Genomic DNA, 16,363 nt, shown 5'->3' on the forward strand with positions numbered 1-16,363 from the left:
ATAATACTGTGAGCAGGGGCTACTATAGGGCATAATACTGTGTGTAGAGGCCACTATGGGGCATAATACTGTGAGCAGGGGCTACTATGGGGCATAATACTGTGTGTAGAGGCCACTATGGGGCATAATACTGTATGTGCAGGGGCCACTATGGGGCATAATACTGTGTGTAGAGGCCACTATGGGGCATAATACTGTGTGTGCAGGGGCCACTATGGGGCATAATACTGTGTGTGCAGGGGCCACTATGGGGCATAATACTGTGTGTGCAGGGGCCACTATGGGGCATAATACTGTGTGTGCAGGGGCCACTATGGGGGATAATACTGCGTGCAGGGGCCACTATTGGGGATAATACTGCGTGCAGGGGCCACTATGGGGGATAATACTGTGTGCAGGGGCCACTATGGGGGATAATACTGTGTGCAGGGGCCACTATGGGGGATAATACTGTGTGTAGGGGCCAGTATGGGGCATAATACTGTGTGCAGGGGCCACTATGGGGCATAATACTGTGTGCAGGGGCCACAATACTGTGAGCAGGGGCTACTATGGGGGATAATACTGTGTGCAGGGGCCACTATGGGGTATAATACTATGTGCAGGGGCTACTATGGGGGATAATACTGTGTGCAGGGGCCACTATGGGACGTAATACTGTGAGCAGGGGCTACTATGGGGCATAATACTGTGTGTAGAGGCCACTATGGGGAATAATACTGTGAGCAGGGGCTACTATGGGGCATAATACTGTGTGTAGAGGCCACTATGGGGAATAATACTGTGAGCAGGGGCTACTATGGGGCATAATACTGTGAGCAGGGGCTACTATGGGGCATAATACTGTGTGTGCAGGGGCCACTATGGGGCATAATACTGTGTGCAGGGGCCACTATGGGGCATAATACTGTGTGAAGGGGCCACTATGGGGCATAATACTGTGTGAAGGGGCCACTATGGGGCATAATACTGTGTGTGCAGGGGCCACTATGGGGCATAATACTGTGTGTGCAGGGGCCACTATGGGGCATAATACTGTGTGTGCAGGGGCCACTATGGGGCATAATACTGTGTGTGCAGGGGCCACTATGGGGCATAATACTGTGTGTGCAGGGGCCACTATGGGACATAATACTGTGTGTAGGGGACACTATGGGGAATAATACTGTGTGCAGGGGCCACTATGGGGTATAATACTGTGTGCAGGGGAGGGGGGTCGGTCGGGGTCATCGTGGGGGAGGGGGAGAGGCTAGGTTTAATTATTCCAGAGTGCCCCTTAATTTTTTTTTTTCCAATTTAAGCACTGAACAAGGCAGAGTTCACTCTGGGAAACACAGCCCATTCATCTGTGACAGTGCAAGTCCACTAAGGCCTTATTCAGACATGTATTTTATATTATAACTTCTGTGTAGTTTTTACTTCCGATTTTGGCTTTTAAACACTGATACAAATCACTGACGTCTGTGTGTGTGAATATGGTCTAAGATGAATTAGCAGCAGCCTGTGCAAAATCAAACAAAAGTCTTGATGTGTTGCTGTTTGTCATGTTTTTAATCCAGATTTCATCGCTGACCACATTTACTTGGCTATGAGTCTAATAGTGGCATCATGGGGGTGCAGATTCTGGATCAGAGACCGGATGGCATGTGACCGTCAGGGTACCCAGCAGATCTAAGCTACCCCTAACCGGTCTATCTTAGCTCCCTTAGGGAGCCTTCACACGGAGTAAACACGTGTGTATTTTTGCAAAATACACGTGTAAAAAATATAATTGAAGACAATGGAAGTCTTATTTTTAAATGTGTATTTTGCAAAAATACATGCACTTTTACTCCGTGTGAAAGCTCCCTAAGGTTGTGATTTCATTCCAGTTATTTATCTGAGCACATTGCACTGCAGTACAGAATGTATTGTGCTTGATGCACATGATCTTGTTTTGGTGTCTGATAACACAAGGTTATATAACAGGGCAGGCACACTGCACCAGGGAGGGAAGCCTGCAGGTACTCACCATCCTGGAGTAATGTTTGCTCAGGGCACATGAGATCACTTCCTTGCAGTATACAGGCTGGAGGAGCCAGGATACAAGTCTGCCTCTAATAAACAGGAAGCTGCTCATGGCTGCGCCTCACCTCCTCCTCCTCCCTGCACTGACAGCCTGATCCTGGTCTGCACACAGCACTCACAGCAATGCCAGCACCTCACACTACTGCTCATTCACAAGGCCTGCAGCGAGCAGGAGGTGACGGATGTGCAGGAAGTGCTCGCCCTACAACACTGCAAACAACCAGGAAGCTGCAGCACCCGGGATCACACCTGTGCTTTCACGTCATAGCCCATTCATCTTAGTAATAAACTAAAAAATAGTCAAAAGTCACTGCCAGGCTTGTTCCACCAACACGCACATGAATAATATTCTGTCTGCAGCATATCGTTCATAAAATACACATCCGCATATTTATGGGATGGAATTCTGCAGCGGGAATGGAAATCTGCCGTGGCCTGAAGGCTGGGGACACATGGCGTACAAAACACGAGGCCGATAAACTTACAGTAGTAGTAGAATAGTACTAGGCATTAAAAATCAGAACGGGATGAAAAAAGTGCACAATTTTCTTATGGACTTAGTTTTTACGGCAGCCAAAATGTCGTCACCTGTAGTCTATGGATGGGCACGAGTCCAGGGAGACTAAATTTATAGAGATTTTTTTTTTTTTTTTTACGTTTTGACCCCATTAAAAAAAATTTCTTTGAAATCACCAAATTCACATCCGTAACTTTTTTTTTTTCATATTTCCATGTATAGGGATGCTTAAGACATTTTATTTTTGTTGCGGGGGCCGGATGTACTTTTTATTAATACCGTCTTGGGGAAGGATGTTTCGATCACTTTTTATTCAAACTTTTATGGGAGGTGAAGTGGCAAAAGGAAAAATAAAAAATGGCGGTGTGTTTTTATTCATTTTAGGACTGTGTTGTAGTCAATGAGAGATTCACTATATAGCTATTGAGGCTGGTCTATGGTAGACCTGGGAGATCACAGCTGTCATAGGAACAGGGTGTCTGTCCTGGTAAGAAAGGTATATAGGGCCGGTGTATCTCGATCAGAGGGAACTCCAATAGCTGCAATGCAGTGGAGGATACGGCCGCCACCTGTAAAAGGCCGGTCATCCGCCATACTATTAAGGAGAATGTCAGGAAAGGGTTAAAGAAGTCACCTGCTCTGCAACTGTAGGCCCAGGTAGCTACAAAGTCGGATCATGGACCATTAACCCCTCAGATGCCATGATTAGATGTGGCCACAAGTGGTAGCTTTCACTTACAGCAATGTTTTCGACATCCAAATGGCTCCCCACAAGGACATTAAGGGACCCATTTGGTTTCCATTGTGAATACTCCCAGGCCTGGTAATACTAGGTTTGTATAAAAGCCCGGTTCACATCTGTGTATAGGGAGTGCACATGGAGACCCTCTGAACGGAATACCGAACACATTGACAAGCAATGAGCAATGAAAGCCCACGGACCCTGTAGACTATAATGAGGTCCGTGTGTTTTCATACAGAGAGGATCGTAGTTCATGAACTTGTGCGGACACCGCGCGGAAGACACACAGACCCTGTTATAGTCTATGGGGTCCATGTGTTTTGATTGCTCACCACTTGTCAGTGCATCCAGTATTCCGTTCAGGGTGGGGGGGTCCCCAAGTGAACTCCCTGAACGGAATACCGAACGCAGATGTGAACCAGGCCTTAGGCAGAATGTAATGCAAAGCTCGAAATTTTACAATGCACTGTAATAATGTTGTGTTAGTGCCGATTGTATCATTTTTCACACTTGCTTGTTCATACTTCTAGAGGAGACTAAAAAGGATAATATATATATATATATATATATATATATATATATATATATATACACAGTTAGGGCCAGAAATATTTGGACAGTGACACAATTTTCGCGAGTTGGGCTCTGCATGCCACCACATTGGTTTTGAAATGAAACCTCTACAACAGAATTCAAGTGCAGATTGTAACGTTTAATTTGAAGGGTTGAACAAAAATATCTGATAGAAAATGTAGGAATTGTACACATTTCTTTACAAACACTCCACATTTTAGGAGCTCAAAAGTAATTGGACAAATAAACATAACCCAAACAAAATATTTTTATTTTCAATATTTTGTTGCGAATCCTTTGGAGGCAATCACTGCCTTAAGTCTGGAACCCATGGACATCACCAAACGCTGGGTTTCCTCCTTCTTAATGCTTTGCCAGGCCTTTACAGCCGCAGCCTTCAGGTCTTGCTTGTTTGTGGGTCTTTCCGCCTTAAGTCTGGATTTGAGCAAGTGAAATGCATGCTCAATTGGGTTAAGATCTGGTGATTGACTTGGCCATTGCAGAATGTTCCACTTTTTTGCACTCATGAACTCCTGGGTAGCTTTGGCTGTATGCTTGGGGTCATTGTCCATCTGTACTATGAAGCGCCGTCCGATCAACTTGGCAGCATTTGGCTGAATCTGGGCTGAAAGTATATCCCGGTACACTTCAGAATTCATCCGGCTACTCTTGTCTGCTGTTATGTCATCAATAAACACAAGTGACCCAGTGCCATTGAAAGCCATGCATGCCCATGCCATCACGTTGCCTCCACCATGTTTTACAGAGGATGTGGTGTGCCTTGGATCATGTGCCGTTCCCTTTCTTCTCCAAACTTTTTTCTTCCCATCATTCTGGTACAGGTTGATCTTTGTCTCATCTGTCCATAGAATACTTTTCCAGAACTGAGCTGGCTTCTTGAGGTGTTTTTCAGCAAATTTAACTCTGGCCTGTCTATTTTGGGAATTGATGAATGGTTTGCATCTAGATGTGAACCCTTTGTATTTACTTTCATGGAGTCTTCTCTTTACTGTTGACTTAGAGACAGATACACCTACTTCACTGAGAGTCTTCTGGACTTCAGTTGATGTTGTGAACGGGTTCTTCTTGACCAAAGAAAGTATGCGGCAATCATCCACCACTGTTGTCATCTGTGGACGCCCAGGCCTTTTTGAGTTCCCAAGTTCACCAGTCAATTTCTTTTTTTCTTAGAATGTACCCGACTGTTGATTTTGCTACTCCAAGCATGTCTGCTATCTATCTGATGGATGTTTTCTTTTTTTTCAGCCTCAGGATGTTCTGCTTCACCTCAATTCAGAGTTCCTTTGAGCGCATGTTGTCTGGTCACAGCAACAGCTTCCAAATGCAAAACCACACACCTGGAATCAACCCCAGACCTTTTAACTACTTCATTGATTACAGGTTTACGAGGGAGACGCCTTCAGAGTTAATTGCAGCCCTTAGAGTCCATTGTCCAATAACTTTTGGTCCCTTGAAAAAGGGGAGGCTATGCATTACAGAGCTATGATTCCTAAACCCTTTCTCCGATTTGGATGTGGAAACTCTCATATTGCAGCTGGGAGTGTGCACTTTCAGCCCATATTATATATATAATTGTATTTCTGAACATGTTTTAGTAAACAGCTAAAATAACAAAACTTGTGTCACTGTCCAAATATTTCTGGCCCTAACTGTATATATATATATATATATATATATATATATATATATATTAAATATATATACAGTATATATATACCGTATATACTCGAGTATAAGCCAGCCCGAATATAAGCCGAGGCCCCTAATTTTTCCACAAAAAACTGGGAGAACTTATTGACTCGAGTATAAGCCGAGGGGGGGAAATGCAGCAGCTACTGGAAAATTTCAAAAATTAAAATGGTTGGAGTTTTTGGGTGCAGTAGGTGCTGGGGAAGGGGAGGGGGTGTTTTGGTTATCTGTCTGCCCCTTCCCTGAGCTTGAGGACTGTTTTTTCTTCCCCCAATTGGAGTTCAGTCTGGCTGAATATAGGGGATCTGCAGTGCTCCTATTAACCCCTTCCTGACGGAACAGGAGCACTGCAGCTCCCCTATATTCAGTAGACCGGGCACTGTCAGACACAGGAATACCTAATGTGTTTGTGTTTCACAGTCATTTTCTACTTTTAGGGTCAGTTCACATGTGAACCGTCTGCGCGGGTTTTGACACAGAGAGAGACGCGGCGAGCCGCGTCTCTCTCTGGTCAAAACCCACCTGCCACGACCATCGCGATCACGGCTTTCCCCTCCTATGTCGGCTCAAATGAATGAGCCGACACAGGAGGGTGCTGCCGCTAGGCGGAAGCTGCGGCCCAGCGCGCCGCGGCTTCCGCCTAAAGATAGGACATGTCGCTTCTTTTCTCCGCTACCAGCAGCCCGCCGCTAGCGGAAAAAAGAAGCCCGGCGGTCTGCATAGACCACCATTAAAAGGGGCGGATTTTGAAGCGAAATTCGCTGTCAAAATCCGCCCCTTTGCCCACGTGTGAACGAGCCCTTATATGTATTTTAGGGAAAGGAGGGATTTAGAACTTGTATTTACTTTATTTTTTTTAAAGCTTCTTTTTTTTTCACCATTTTGTGGGAGATTCTATACATTACTATTGTGGCTGGTCAAAGACACCCCCCCCCCCAACCAGATTTTTTTTTTTTTTTTTTTTTTGCTTGACCCGAATATAAGCTAAGGGTCCTTTTTCAGCACGAAAACGGTGCTGAAAAATTTGGCTTATACTCGAGTATATACAGGATATATATATATTATGAAATTTAAATCCCTTTTCCTAGTTTACATATGAAAGTAATAATCCCTCAGAAACTATGTAAATATTTTTGATAGCCCTGCTCCTGAAAAGTTAGGCGTCGGGGAATTTGGTCAGGAAAAAAAATCTGCATTAGGAAATAGATTTTTGACATGAGGCATTTTTTGAGGTGCTTTTAGTTTTGGGTTTTTTCCTCCTGCACTATGTATGGACCTCCCATTGACTCCTGTTGGTTTTTTCAGGTGGAATCCGCCTGAAGAAAGGTCATGATGCTTCATGTCGGAAAAAAGAACGCTAGCAGATTACATAGGACTCTATTGTGAGGAGGCCGATTTTGAGGCTGTTCCTCTTCGAAATCCATGCCATTTTGCCCCGTGTAAACTAGCCCTAAGATATTGATATTTTAAAAAAAAAAAAAAAAAAAAAACTGAAAAATCCAAAAACTTTCAATTATCCAATGGCCAAACGCGTTACTAAAGTCACAAAGGTGTTGCGTGAAACCAGATTTAGTGAATTTGGTGTAACTGCAACTGCTTATGTCCACAAATACATCACACTATGGATTCTCCGTCATTTTAGCAAGTATCCAAATTCCATATGATACTATAACACATATGGAGCAAACTCTCTCTATGTGTTACATGCAGATATGTCACAGATTGTTGATGTTTATTTGCAAAGGATTTCTTAGAATATGTTAAAATAGAATTCTAGAAACCGAAAAATTTTAATTTAGTTTTATTTATTTACAGCGTATCTCCAAAAAAGATCAGTTCTGGTAGAATATGTACAGCCATTTTCACTTGGAGGCTTCTTTTTCGGCAAATAGTTGTGGTCCTTTGTAAAGACATTAAAGGGGTTTCCCTACTGTAGAATATGTCATAGCATTCTGACCAAGTCCAGGTGTGCATGTGCAATAGCGTCACATTGAGCAGTGTTTAGACATCTATTAATATCAATCAATCAATACGTAAGAAATCCCCTTTAATAGCCAACATTAGTCGCCGGAAATATCAGCACACATTGACAAGTCCTGAGGCGTTTCATTCACGGTTTGGCATCAGAGAATCAATCCTGGTGTTCATGTTCTTGCCCAGGTATAAGCCAGCGAATCCTGTCAGTCTGCATAGTGGCATATACAATAAAGGAGGTGACGTAGACTACAGAGAAAACAAGCAGCCAGTCTATTCCGGCCTGAGGGGTGCTGGGTAACGGGCCTTCCAGGTCAGCCTCTGTGACAGATATATCTGGTTTTGCTTCTATACCTGGAAGAAAGATATAAAAATATTAGAAAATGTCCAGTAAAATAACGGAATAGAAGAAATGTCTAAATAGGACAATTACGCAAGTCACATGATACGTTATTTACACGCATTGGGTGGAACTGCAATGTGGTGTGACTGGGCACCTGGCTCCTGACACCCAGAAAAGGAAAGTGACAATGTATGGCAGGCACATGTGGAACCCATACTATAACCGTGTAACATCAGGTATCACTCCAAAGCTGAACAAACCCTTCAATACGGTATATTTTAGAAAGGAATTTATGTATTTATGTATGTATGCATGCATGCAGGTATATATGTAGGTATGTGTGCATGTAGGTAGGTAGGTATGAAGGTATGTATGTGTGCATGTATGTAGGTAGGTATGTGTGCATATAATTAAGTATGTACATATGTGTGCATGTATGTATGCGTGCAGGTATATATGTAGGTATGTGTGCATGTAGGTAGGTATGAAGGTATGTATGTGTGCATGTATGTATGTAGGTATGTGTGCATATAATTAGGTATGTACGTATGTGTGCATGCACGTATGTATGCATGTATGTAGGTAGATATAAAGGTATGTGTGCATGTATGGGTTCATATATGTATGTAGGTATGTGTGCATATAGGTTGGTAAGTACGTAGGTGTGCATGTACGTATTTATGTAGTTATGTGTGCATGTATGTAGGTATGTATGTATGTAGGTATGCGTGCATGTATGTAGGTAGGTATGAAGGTATGTATGCATGCATGTATGTAGGTAGGTATGAAGGTATGTATGTGTGCATGTATGTATGTAGGTATGCGTGCATGTATGTAGGTATGCGTGCATGTATGCATGTAGGTATGTATGTGTGCATGTGTGCATGCATGTAGGTATGTGTGCATGCATGTAGGTATGTGTGCATGCATGTAGGTATGTGTGCATGCATGTAGGTATGTGTGCATGCATGTAGGTATGTGTGCATGCATGTAGGTATGTGTGCATGCATGTAGGTATGTGTGCATGCATGTAGGTATGTGTGCATGCATGTAGGTATGTGTGCATGCATGTAAGTATGTACACACACATACACACACACACACACCAGGCCGTGTGTAATTAGAATATCTACATAATACAAATAATGTTTGCACAGAACCGCAGCATGTCCAGTCTATAATCTCAATGTACCTGACTGGTTGAATATAAAAGACTTGAAAGATTCCAGGTTCCTTTCGCTGTGGTTAAACCGTGCCATTGGTTTTGCACCTTGAAAGAGCAGGATGTTCGGTACAGCAACCGTGCCAAACCTAGTGGAGAGGCTAGGAGGGAAACGACAGCGACATTATATATCAGAGAAAAGGGCGTCAAAATAAAAATGTATAGAAACAAAGCATTAGATTAAGGGTTTGCGTATACTCCGCAGCCACAGCGTGGCCAAAAACTGGGAGGGCAGGCCGTAGGACTCCTTACAATTCACTACAAACTTACAAGGTAATAGCAGCAGGTTTTGCAGGTTACCACAGACATTTACATTCATTTTTTTGCCCACGCCATGGCGGCATCACACCCATATTAGGTACTATAAGTTATGTACTATAGTTAATACAGTAAAGTGATTTACACTATAAGGGTGTATTCATGTGCAGTTTTTGTTTTTTGCAAAAAAAAAATAAATCTTCATTCATCTCAACAGGATTTCCTTTGTGTGATTTCTGCCCAAAGATTTACACTACCATTATTGAAGTCTGTTGCTCTCCTCCGTCATAGGATCAGAGCAATGGATTTCAATTCAATGTGATAAAAAAACGCCATCTGATAGAATGTACCCTGTTTCCCCGAAAATAAGACAGTGTCTTATATTAAATTCTCTTCCGAAATATATGACCTGTCTTATTTTCGGGGGATGCCTTATGGAGTGGCTGGAGCGGGGGACAATCGGCAGTCATGCCGGCGCTTCCTTAACGGAGTGCCGGCATGACTGCCGGTTGTAGGTGGTGCAAGAGGTGGTGGTGGGGGGAGAGGTATGCTAGTTACCTTCCCCATCTTCATAGCAGCGCTGGTGCTGCTGTTGGTCACGGTGGTGGAAGTGGTGGGCGGGGCTTAGCAGAGATTAGCGAGGCTTCCGGCGGTTGCGCTGGAGAGCCTCACTTACTGGGCATTGCAGCCGGCTGAACGCTCTGCTCCGTGTGCACAGGAAAGCTGGCTGCCTCCTCTGCTGTGATACCACTGTTCCGGCTGCTGTGGGATGAGCTGGGAGAGTGGACTCCCCGCAACATACGATGCTTTCCCAGCTCATCTTACAGCAGCCGGAACAGTGGTATCACAGCAGAGGCAGCAGCCGGCATACCTGTGCACACGGAGCATCGTGCACAGTGTTCTGCCGGCTGCAGTGTTTTTGGGGATGTCTTATTTTCGGGGGTGCCTTATATTAGGCAATTTAACAAAACATCCCCCCCATGCCTTACTTTTGGGGGATGTCTTATTTTCCGGGAAACAGGGTATATCTAGCTATGTAATACGTCCTATGTAATGGCACAGACAACACTCACTGTACAATACCTGCTATGCTGAGACGCGTCCAGCGCCAAAAACTGCAGAGTTGGGAATGCTCGAGGTAAGGCATTGAAGTGAGGTGCGAGGGCAGCAGAAAACTGACACCAAGGGGTAAAGAACAAAACCAGGGTGCACTCACTGCCATTTGGGTTTAGAAAATCCATGAGGTCCTGCAGAATAAAGAAACATCTATTATCTGTCTATACAAATGCAGTGGCAATAAAAAGTCTCAAAATGTTGGCACTATTAAAAAAATAAATAAAATGCTGCAGATTTTTATTAAATGTGCCCCTATTCCAAATTTCTGCTTGGATATCTAATAATTTTTGGTGTCCAGGGTTAAAATATTGATGCCCTAACCTTAGGACATAGGTTAGTGTCACGGGATGGTTAGAGTCTATACTATAGGCAATGTGTAATATATATTTCATGTGGAATGTATTCTCTAACCTGTTGTATACATCAATGTGTAGTTGGCTGATTCGGGTCTAGTGTGTTAGCACATTGTATGCAAATACCTCTAACTAGTGAGGACCAGTGAGGACAATGGGTGGAGATAATCTGATCAGTGTCTCCAAGAAGATGTTGGACGGTGCATTGTCCATAGTAGACAGGGAGTCTGCTCTCCTTGGTATAGGTGAGGGGGGAAGGATCTGTGACTCAGCCCTTCCCACCCACAGATATAGGTGTAACAGTTTTAGTATATAGTTGTAGCTGGAGTTAGTATGAGTTAGCCGGCCTGTGCACAGCTCTGCAGAGAGCCAGGATTTAGTTACAGGACCAAGGAGCCAAAGCTATCATTGGATTGTGACTTCCGTGGACTTATTGTTATTACGGTTGATGTGACCGCCGCCGGCTACTAACTTTGTGGATTACAATAAATTGCTGTTGTCTCCCGACCTCTTGCGTCCGTGTTGATTCAAGATATCCTCCGGAGGAAGGACGTATACCTCAGCTCCGCAACAACTGGTTGGCAGCGGTGGGATCAACAGCGGACAGCGAGATGGACTACAGCAGCCCAGCGATTAATGGAGCCACAACCTCAGAATACAGGAACTGGACTATGGCAAGTCTACAAGTAAGGGCCCGGGAACTAAACCTGAGTTATCAGGGAAGAACGAAAGATCAACTGATCGAGGCACTGGAGGAGATGACCCTGCAAAGCGACCATGAGGAGGGCTGCCCCCAGGAGACTGGAGAGATACAGGAGTGGCAGGTACAGACCCAAAAGAGCAGATGGGTTGTTTTGTATGAGGAGGAATTGGCAGTGCTGGGGCTAGGAGCAACTGCAGAGCAAAGGAGTAGAGCATTACAGAGGGCTCAGGAAACGGAGAAGGAGGAACAGAGAATGGCGCATGAAAAGGAAAGAATGGCGCATGAAAGGCGAATGGCTGAGATAACTGCGCGGAATTATAATCAAACGTCGACCCCCAGCCCAACAGTGAGAGAACCACCATATGTCTCCCATAAACACTTCAAGACCTTTGATGAAGCGGCTGGGGATGTTGATGGATATTTTCAGGACTTCGAACACCAGTGCCGCCTGATGGAAGTCCCAGAGAAGGATTGGGTCCGGTATCTGGTGGGACACCTACGAGATGGGGCTGCAGAAGCTCTCAGAGCCATGGACCCTAGTGATCAGCGGGACTATGAGGCCATTAAAAGAGCGGTGCAGAAGTATTATGCAGTCACTCCAGAGACCTACCGAGTTCAGTTCCGCTCTTTGCCTTACAATGGGGGAAGCTCCTTCCACATGTTCGCCCACAAGTTGAAGCAAGCATGCAAGCGCTGGCTAGAAGGAGAGGAGGCTGTCACAGTCGATAAGATCCTCCAAGTCATACTTAAGGAACAGTTCTTTTCCCAGTGCCCCGCTGAGATCCGTGAGTGGGTGCTGGAACGGAACCCAGCCACAGTGGAGCAAGCTGCTTCCCTTGCAGATGAGGGCCTGACCATCAAGCCGCAGTGGAAGAGGTTGTTTGCAGAGGAGCGGAAAACTACCACAGTCCGCCAGACACCCTTCAGCCAGCCACCCACCTTTCGTGCCCGGCCTCAGGATTACAATTCCCCCTCTACCCCTGCCCCAGCCCATCGGCCTCCAGCTATGAACAACCCTGTCCCTAGACAACGACCTACTGGAAGAATGCTAGAGCGCAGATGTTTTGGGTGCAGGCGGCCTGGACATTTGCAAGCTAGTTGCCCTGTTAACATGGGGGCACGGGCCACCGTGGCATCCCGGCCTATTCACTACCTGGGAACCACCCCTAGGACAGAAAGTTTGGCCCCATTTCCAGATGACTCCATGAATGACCCATCTGTTCCACCTCCAGGGGTCTATGGGATTCAGCCTTCCGCCACACATCCCGCAAACCTTCAGCGGAAGCACTTGCAGGAGGTCCTACTGGATGGCCGAACAGTTGTTGGATTCCGGGACTCGGGAGCTTTCCTAACGGTAGCGGACTCCCGAGTAGTTCGACCCGAGGCCCTAGAGGAGGGCCCTGGCCTTTCTATCGAGTTGGCAGGAGGTACTCGGAAACGTATTCCTAAAGCTACCGTGGAACTCGACTATGGTTATGGACCAAAACGATGCACAATTGGTGTGATGAGCGGGCTGCCGGCCGATGTTCTGTTAGGCAACGATGTTGGAAATCTACAGTGCCACTTTGTGGGAGCAGTGACCCGAAGCCAAGCTCAGAGAGACGCCAACATGGATCGACCGGATTTTCTGCCAGATGCCAGCCCTTCAACCCTACAACTTTACCATTCAGTACCGCTGAGGGAACAAACACCAGAACGCGGATGGGTTATCCCGGCAGGAGGACATATGAGCTATAGAGACTGATGTGCATTCCCCAATTTACCTGTGTAGGCCAATTGTGTCATGCACATGTTTTGAGAGGGGGAGGGGTTGTCACGGGATGGTTAGAGTCTATACTATAGGCAATGTGTAATATATATTTCATGTGGAATGTATTCTCTAACCTGTTGTATACATCAATGTGTAGTTGGCTGATTAGGGTCTAGTGTGTTAGCACATTGTATGCAAATACCTCTAACTAGTGAGGACCAGTGAGGACAATGGGTGGAGATAATCTGATCAGTGTCTCCAAGAAGATGTTGGATGGTGCATTATCCATATTAGACAGGGAGTCTGCTCTCCTTGGTATAGGTGAGGGGGGAAGGATCTGTGACTCAGCCCTTCCCACCCACAGATATAGGTGTAACAGTCTTAGTATATAGTTGTAGCTAGCAGTTAGTATGTGTTAGCCGGCCTGTGCACAGCTCTGCAGAGAGCCAGGATTTAGTTACAGGACCAAGGAGCCAAAGCTATCATTGGATTGTGACTTCTGTGGACTTATTGTTATTACGGTTGATGTGACCGCCGCCGGCTACTAACTTTGTGGATTACAATAAATTGCTGTTGTCTCCCGACCTCTTGCGTCCGTGTTGATTCAAGATATCCTCCGGAGGAAGGACGTATACCTCAGCTCTGTGACAGTTAGGTCATGCTTATCAAATCTAAGGGATCCCTGGGACCCCCGCAGAGCAGCAGCGGCGCATCAACAAGCACCAGTTCAACTTCACAGGCCATATGATGTCACTTCAAAAATCACATGGCAGGTTTTCAGCTCAGTCCCATTCAAGTCAATAGGGATTAGCAGCAATACCAAGAACCACCGCTATACAATGTATGGAGCTGTCCTGGGTGCGCAGGGAACGGAATCCCAAAAGTAGTACAAGTGCAAATGGAAGCCAGCGTCAGACATGGCTGTCCAATCAGAAGACTAGATCTTTCTTCTATATGATGTTTGTACATGAACATCGTCACGATTAGAGATGAGCGAGTAGTATTCAATCGAATATCTCGCTCCCGTAGGAATGCGTGTAAGCGGCAGAACACCAAGGGGTTAAGCGCAGTGAATATTTTATGCGCTCAACCCCTTGGTGTTCGGCCGCTTACACGCATTCCTATGGGACAGAGGTATTCGATCGAATGTTACTCGCTCATCTCTACTCATGATCTTGGTCCCTTGACTGAACGTTATTTCCTAAAACATGTACAACCCTTTGCCTCTCTTCACTCACAACCCGTGGGGTGCGGCGTTTGAACCCGAACGGCTCTGCCCTATACAGGTGGTTTCTGTCAAGGACACTTGAAAACCTCTCAGATCCACATCTCCAGATCCATAAGATTTGTATCATACCTGAGAGATATTAAGGATTTGCAAAGTCATGTTCTCCATGTCAGTGATGTTTCGGTCCTCGCAATTGACTTTCAGCGGCTTGCTGCTATCAGTGGCGTTAGAGTCATCGCTCTTAACCTGTTCAGTATCCACGTTTTCGGTTTGTTCTTGCGCCTGGTCCTCTGAGTTGCTGAGCGTCCGGTCACCGGAGTCACATTCGCCGCCAGCCATCGCTAGGTCGCACTCTTCGTCCCCTCCAGTCCTGTCCTTCATGGGGAGCATAGACAGTAAAACAGCAGGGTCAGGCTGGAGATCTGAGCTCTGCATGGCATCGGCAATCTCCGCAGTCTTGTACTGAACGCTGGCTTTAACACGGCCATCTTCAGCCTTCACGGTTGTAGGTACGGTACTAGCGCTCGGAAGGGTTTCGGCCGGAGGATCTTCGTCTGGGCGGACGTCTTCATTTTGATTACCTGGTAGAAGGAAATACACGTCAGTCTAATTGCAATGTCATAATGATTCTGCAATGGAAACAGAGTCAAAGTGACTTCATAAAACCTGAACCTAAAGGGGGCGCTAAACCTATTAAAGGGACACTGTATAGGGGCACCTTAAAGGCAATATTTATAGGGGCACTCTGGCTGTAATTAGGGGGGCAGCTGCTCCCCCTGCAGTCACCAATCACTATAACAGCCAGACACTTACCTAGGCTTATACACCCGCCATGTACTCAGCCCCTTCTCCTCCTGTCAGACATTGCTCACCTCTAGCCGCCATTACCAGACACAGCAGGCACACGCCGCCTAGGACCCCGGCCCGCACACGAAGCCCCATACTCGGATTATCTTATTATACAGCCATTCCTGCCTTCTGCGGTCCAGAGTCACCTCCCGGCTTCCGTACATGACACTCTTCCGCTAGAAGGTTGTATTCGGTGCAAAGCGACGTCCATGTTGTTGTAGCCTGGCGGTCGCCGTCCACAGAAAAATGGCCGCGGTTTTTTTTTTGTTTTATAAACACCCGGGGTGGGGACTATAGGAGTAATACTATGTGTGACCATGCGAGGGCGCCTGGAGCCTGTGTGATGGGAGGTACATAGGTATAGCTACAGTGTTATATAATAATGGCGGGGAGTGTACAGCAGACATGGCGATCTATAGAGAAACTGTTTCATACCCAGAACCTATTTACATTCTCCATATATTGCAGCCATCTATGGTCATATATACTCATTGGCCTGTAAAGCTAGGTTAACATGGCAAAAATTGAATAGAAATTGGAAGCGCTCTAACACCTCCGACTCCTCTCTAAATTCCGACCCTGTGCATCCTCGGCTTAGACCTGGTTCACATCTGCGTTCGGTATTCCATTTGGGGAGTCTGCATGTGGACCCCTAAAACAGAATACCGAACACATTGACAAGCGGTGAGCAATGAAAGCACACGGACCCCATAGCCTATAATGGGGTCCGTGTCTTCTGCGCAGTGTCCACACAAATCAGGCGGAGAGGAAAGTACTTCATGATCTACTTAACTCTCCACATAACTCGTGCGGAAAACACACGGACCCCATTATAGTCTATGGGGTCCGTGTGCTTTCATTGCTCCATACCTCCCAACCGTCCCGATTTCCGCGGGACATTCACGATTCCGGTGACGTGTCCCGCGGTCCCGGTTGGAGGGAGGTATGTCCCGATTTC

At 45.9% G+C, this 16,363-nt stretch overlaps 2 protein-coding genes across 2 annotated transcripts in view; both read right to left on the reverse strand.

Moving 5' to 3' along the window:
- PCBD2 (pterin-4 alpha-carbinolamine dehydratase 2) overlaps positions 1-2,237 on the reverse strand; it is a 95,544-nt gene extending 93,307 nt beyond the window's left edge. The window contains exon 1 of the mRNA XM_075275053.1: positions 2,012-2,237. Coding sequence (XP_075131154.1) covers positions 2,012-2,119 — 108 coding nt within the window. The 5' untranslated portion in view covers positions 2,120-2,237. The remainder of the gene's footprint in view (positions 1-2,011) is intronic.
- A 5,157-nt stretch (positions 2,238-7,394) lies between these two features.
- TXNDC15 (thioredoxin domain containing 15) lies at positions 7,395-15,551 on the reverse strand. The gene is made up of 5 exons (XM_075276420.1): positions 15,429-15,551; positions 14,686-15,137; positions 10,490-10,653; positions 9,119-9,249; positions 7,395-7,937 (listed from the first exon to the last, which is right to left on the reverse strand). Exons 1-5 carry the CDS (start codon positions 15,496-15,498, stop codon positions 7,741-7,743), a joined length of 1,014 nt encoding a protein of 337 aa, XP_075132521.1. The 5' UTR covers positions 15,499-15,551; the 3' UTR covers positions 7,395-7,740.
- Positions 15,552-16,363: the final 812 nt, after the last annotated feature.

This window comes from Leptodactylus fuscus, chromosome 5 (assembly GCF_031893055.1).
Source record: "Leptodactylus fuscus isolate aLepFus1 chromosome 5, aLepFus1.hap2, whole genome shotgun sequence".
NCBI classification, from domain to species: Eukaryota; Metazoa; Chordata; class Amphibia; order Anura; family Leptodactylidae; genus Leptodactylus; species Leptodactylus fuscus.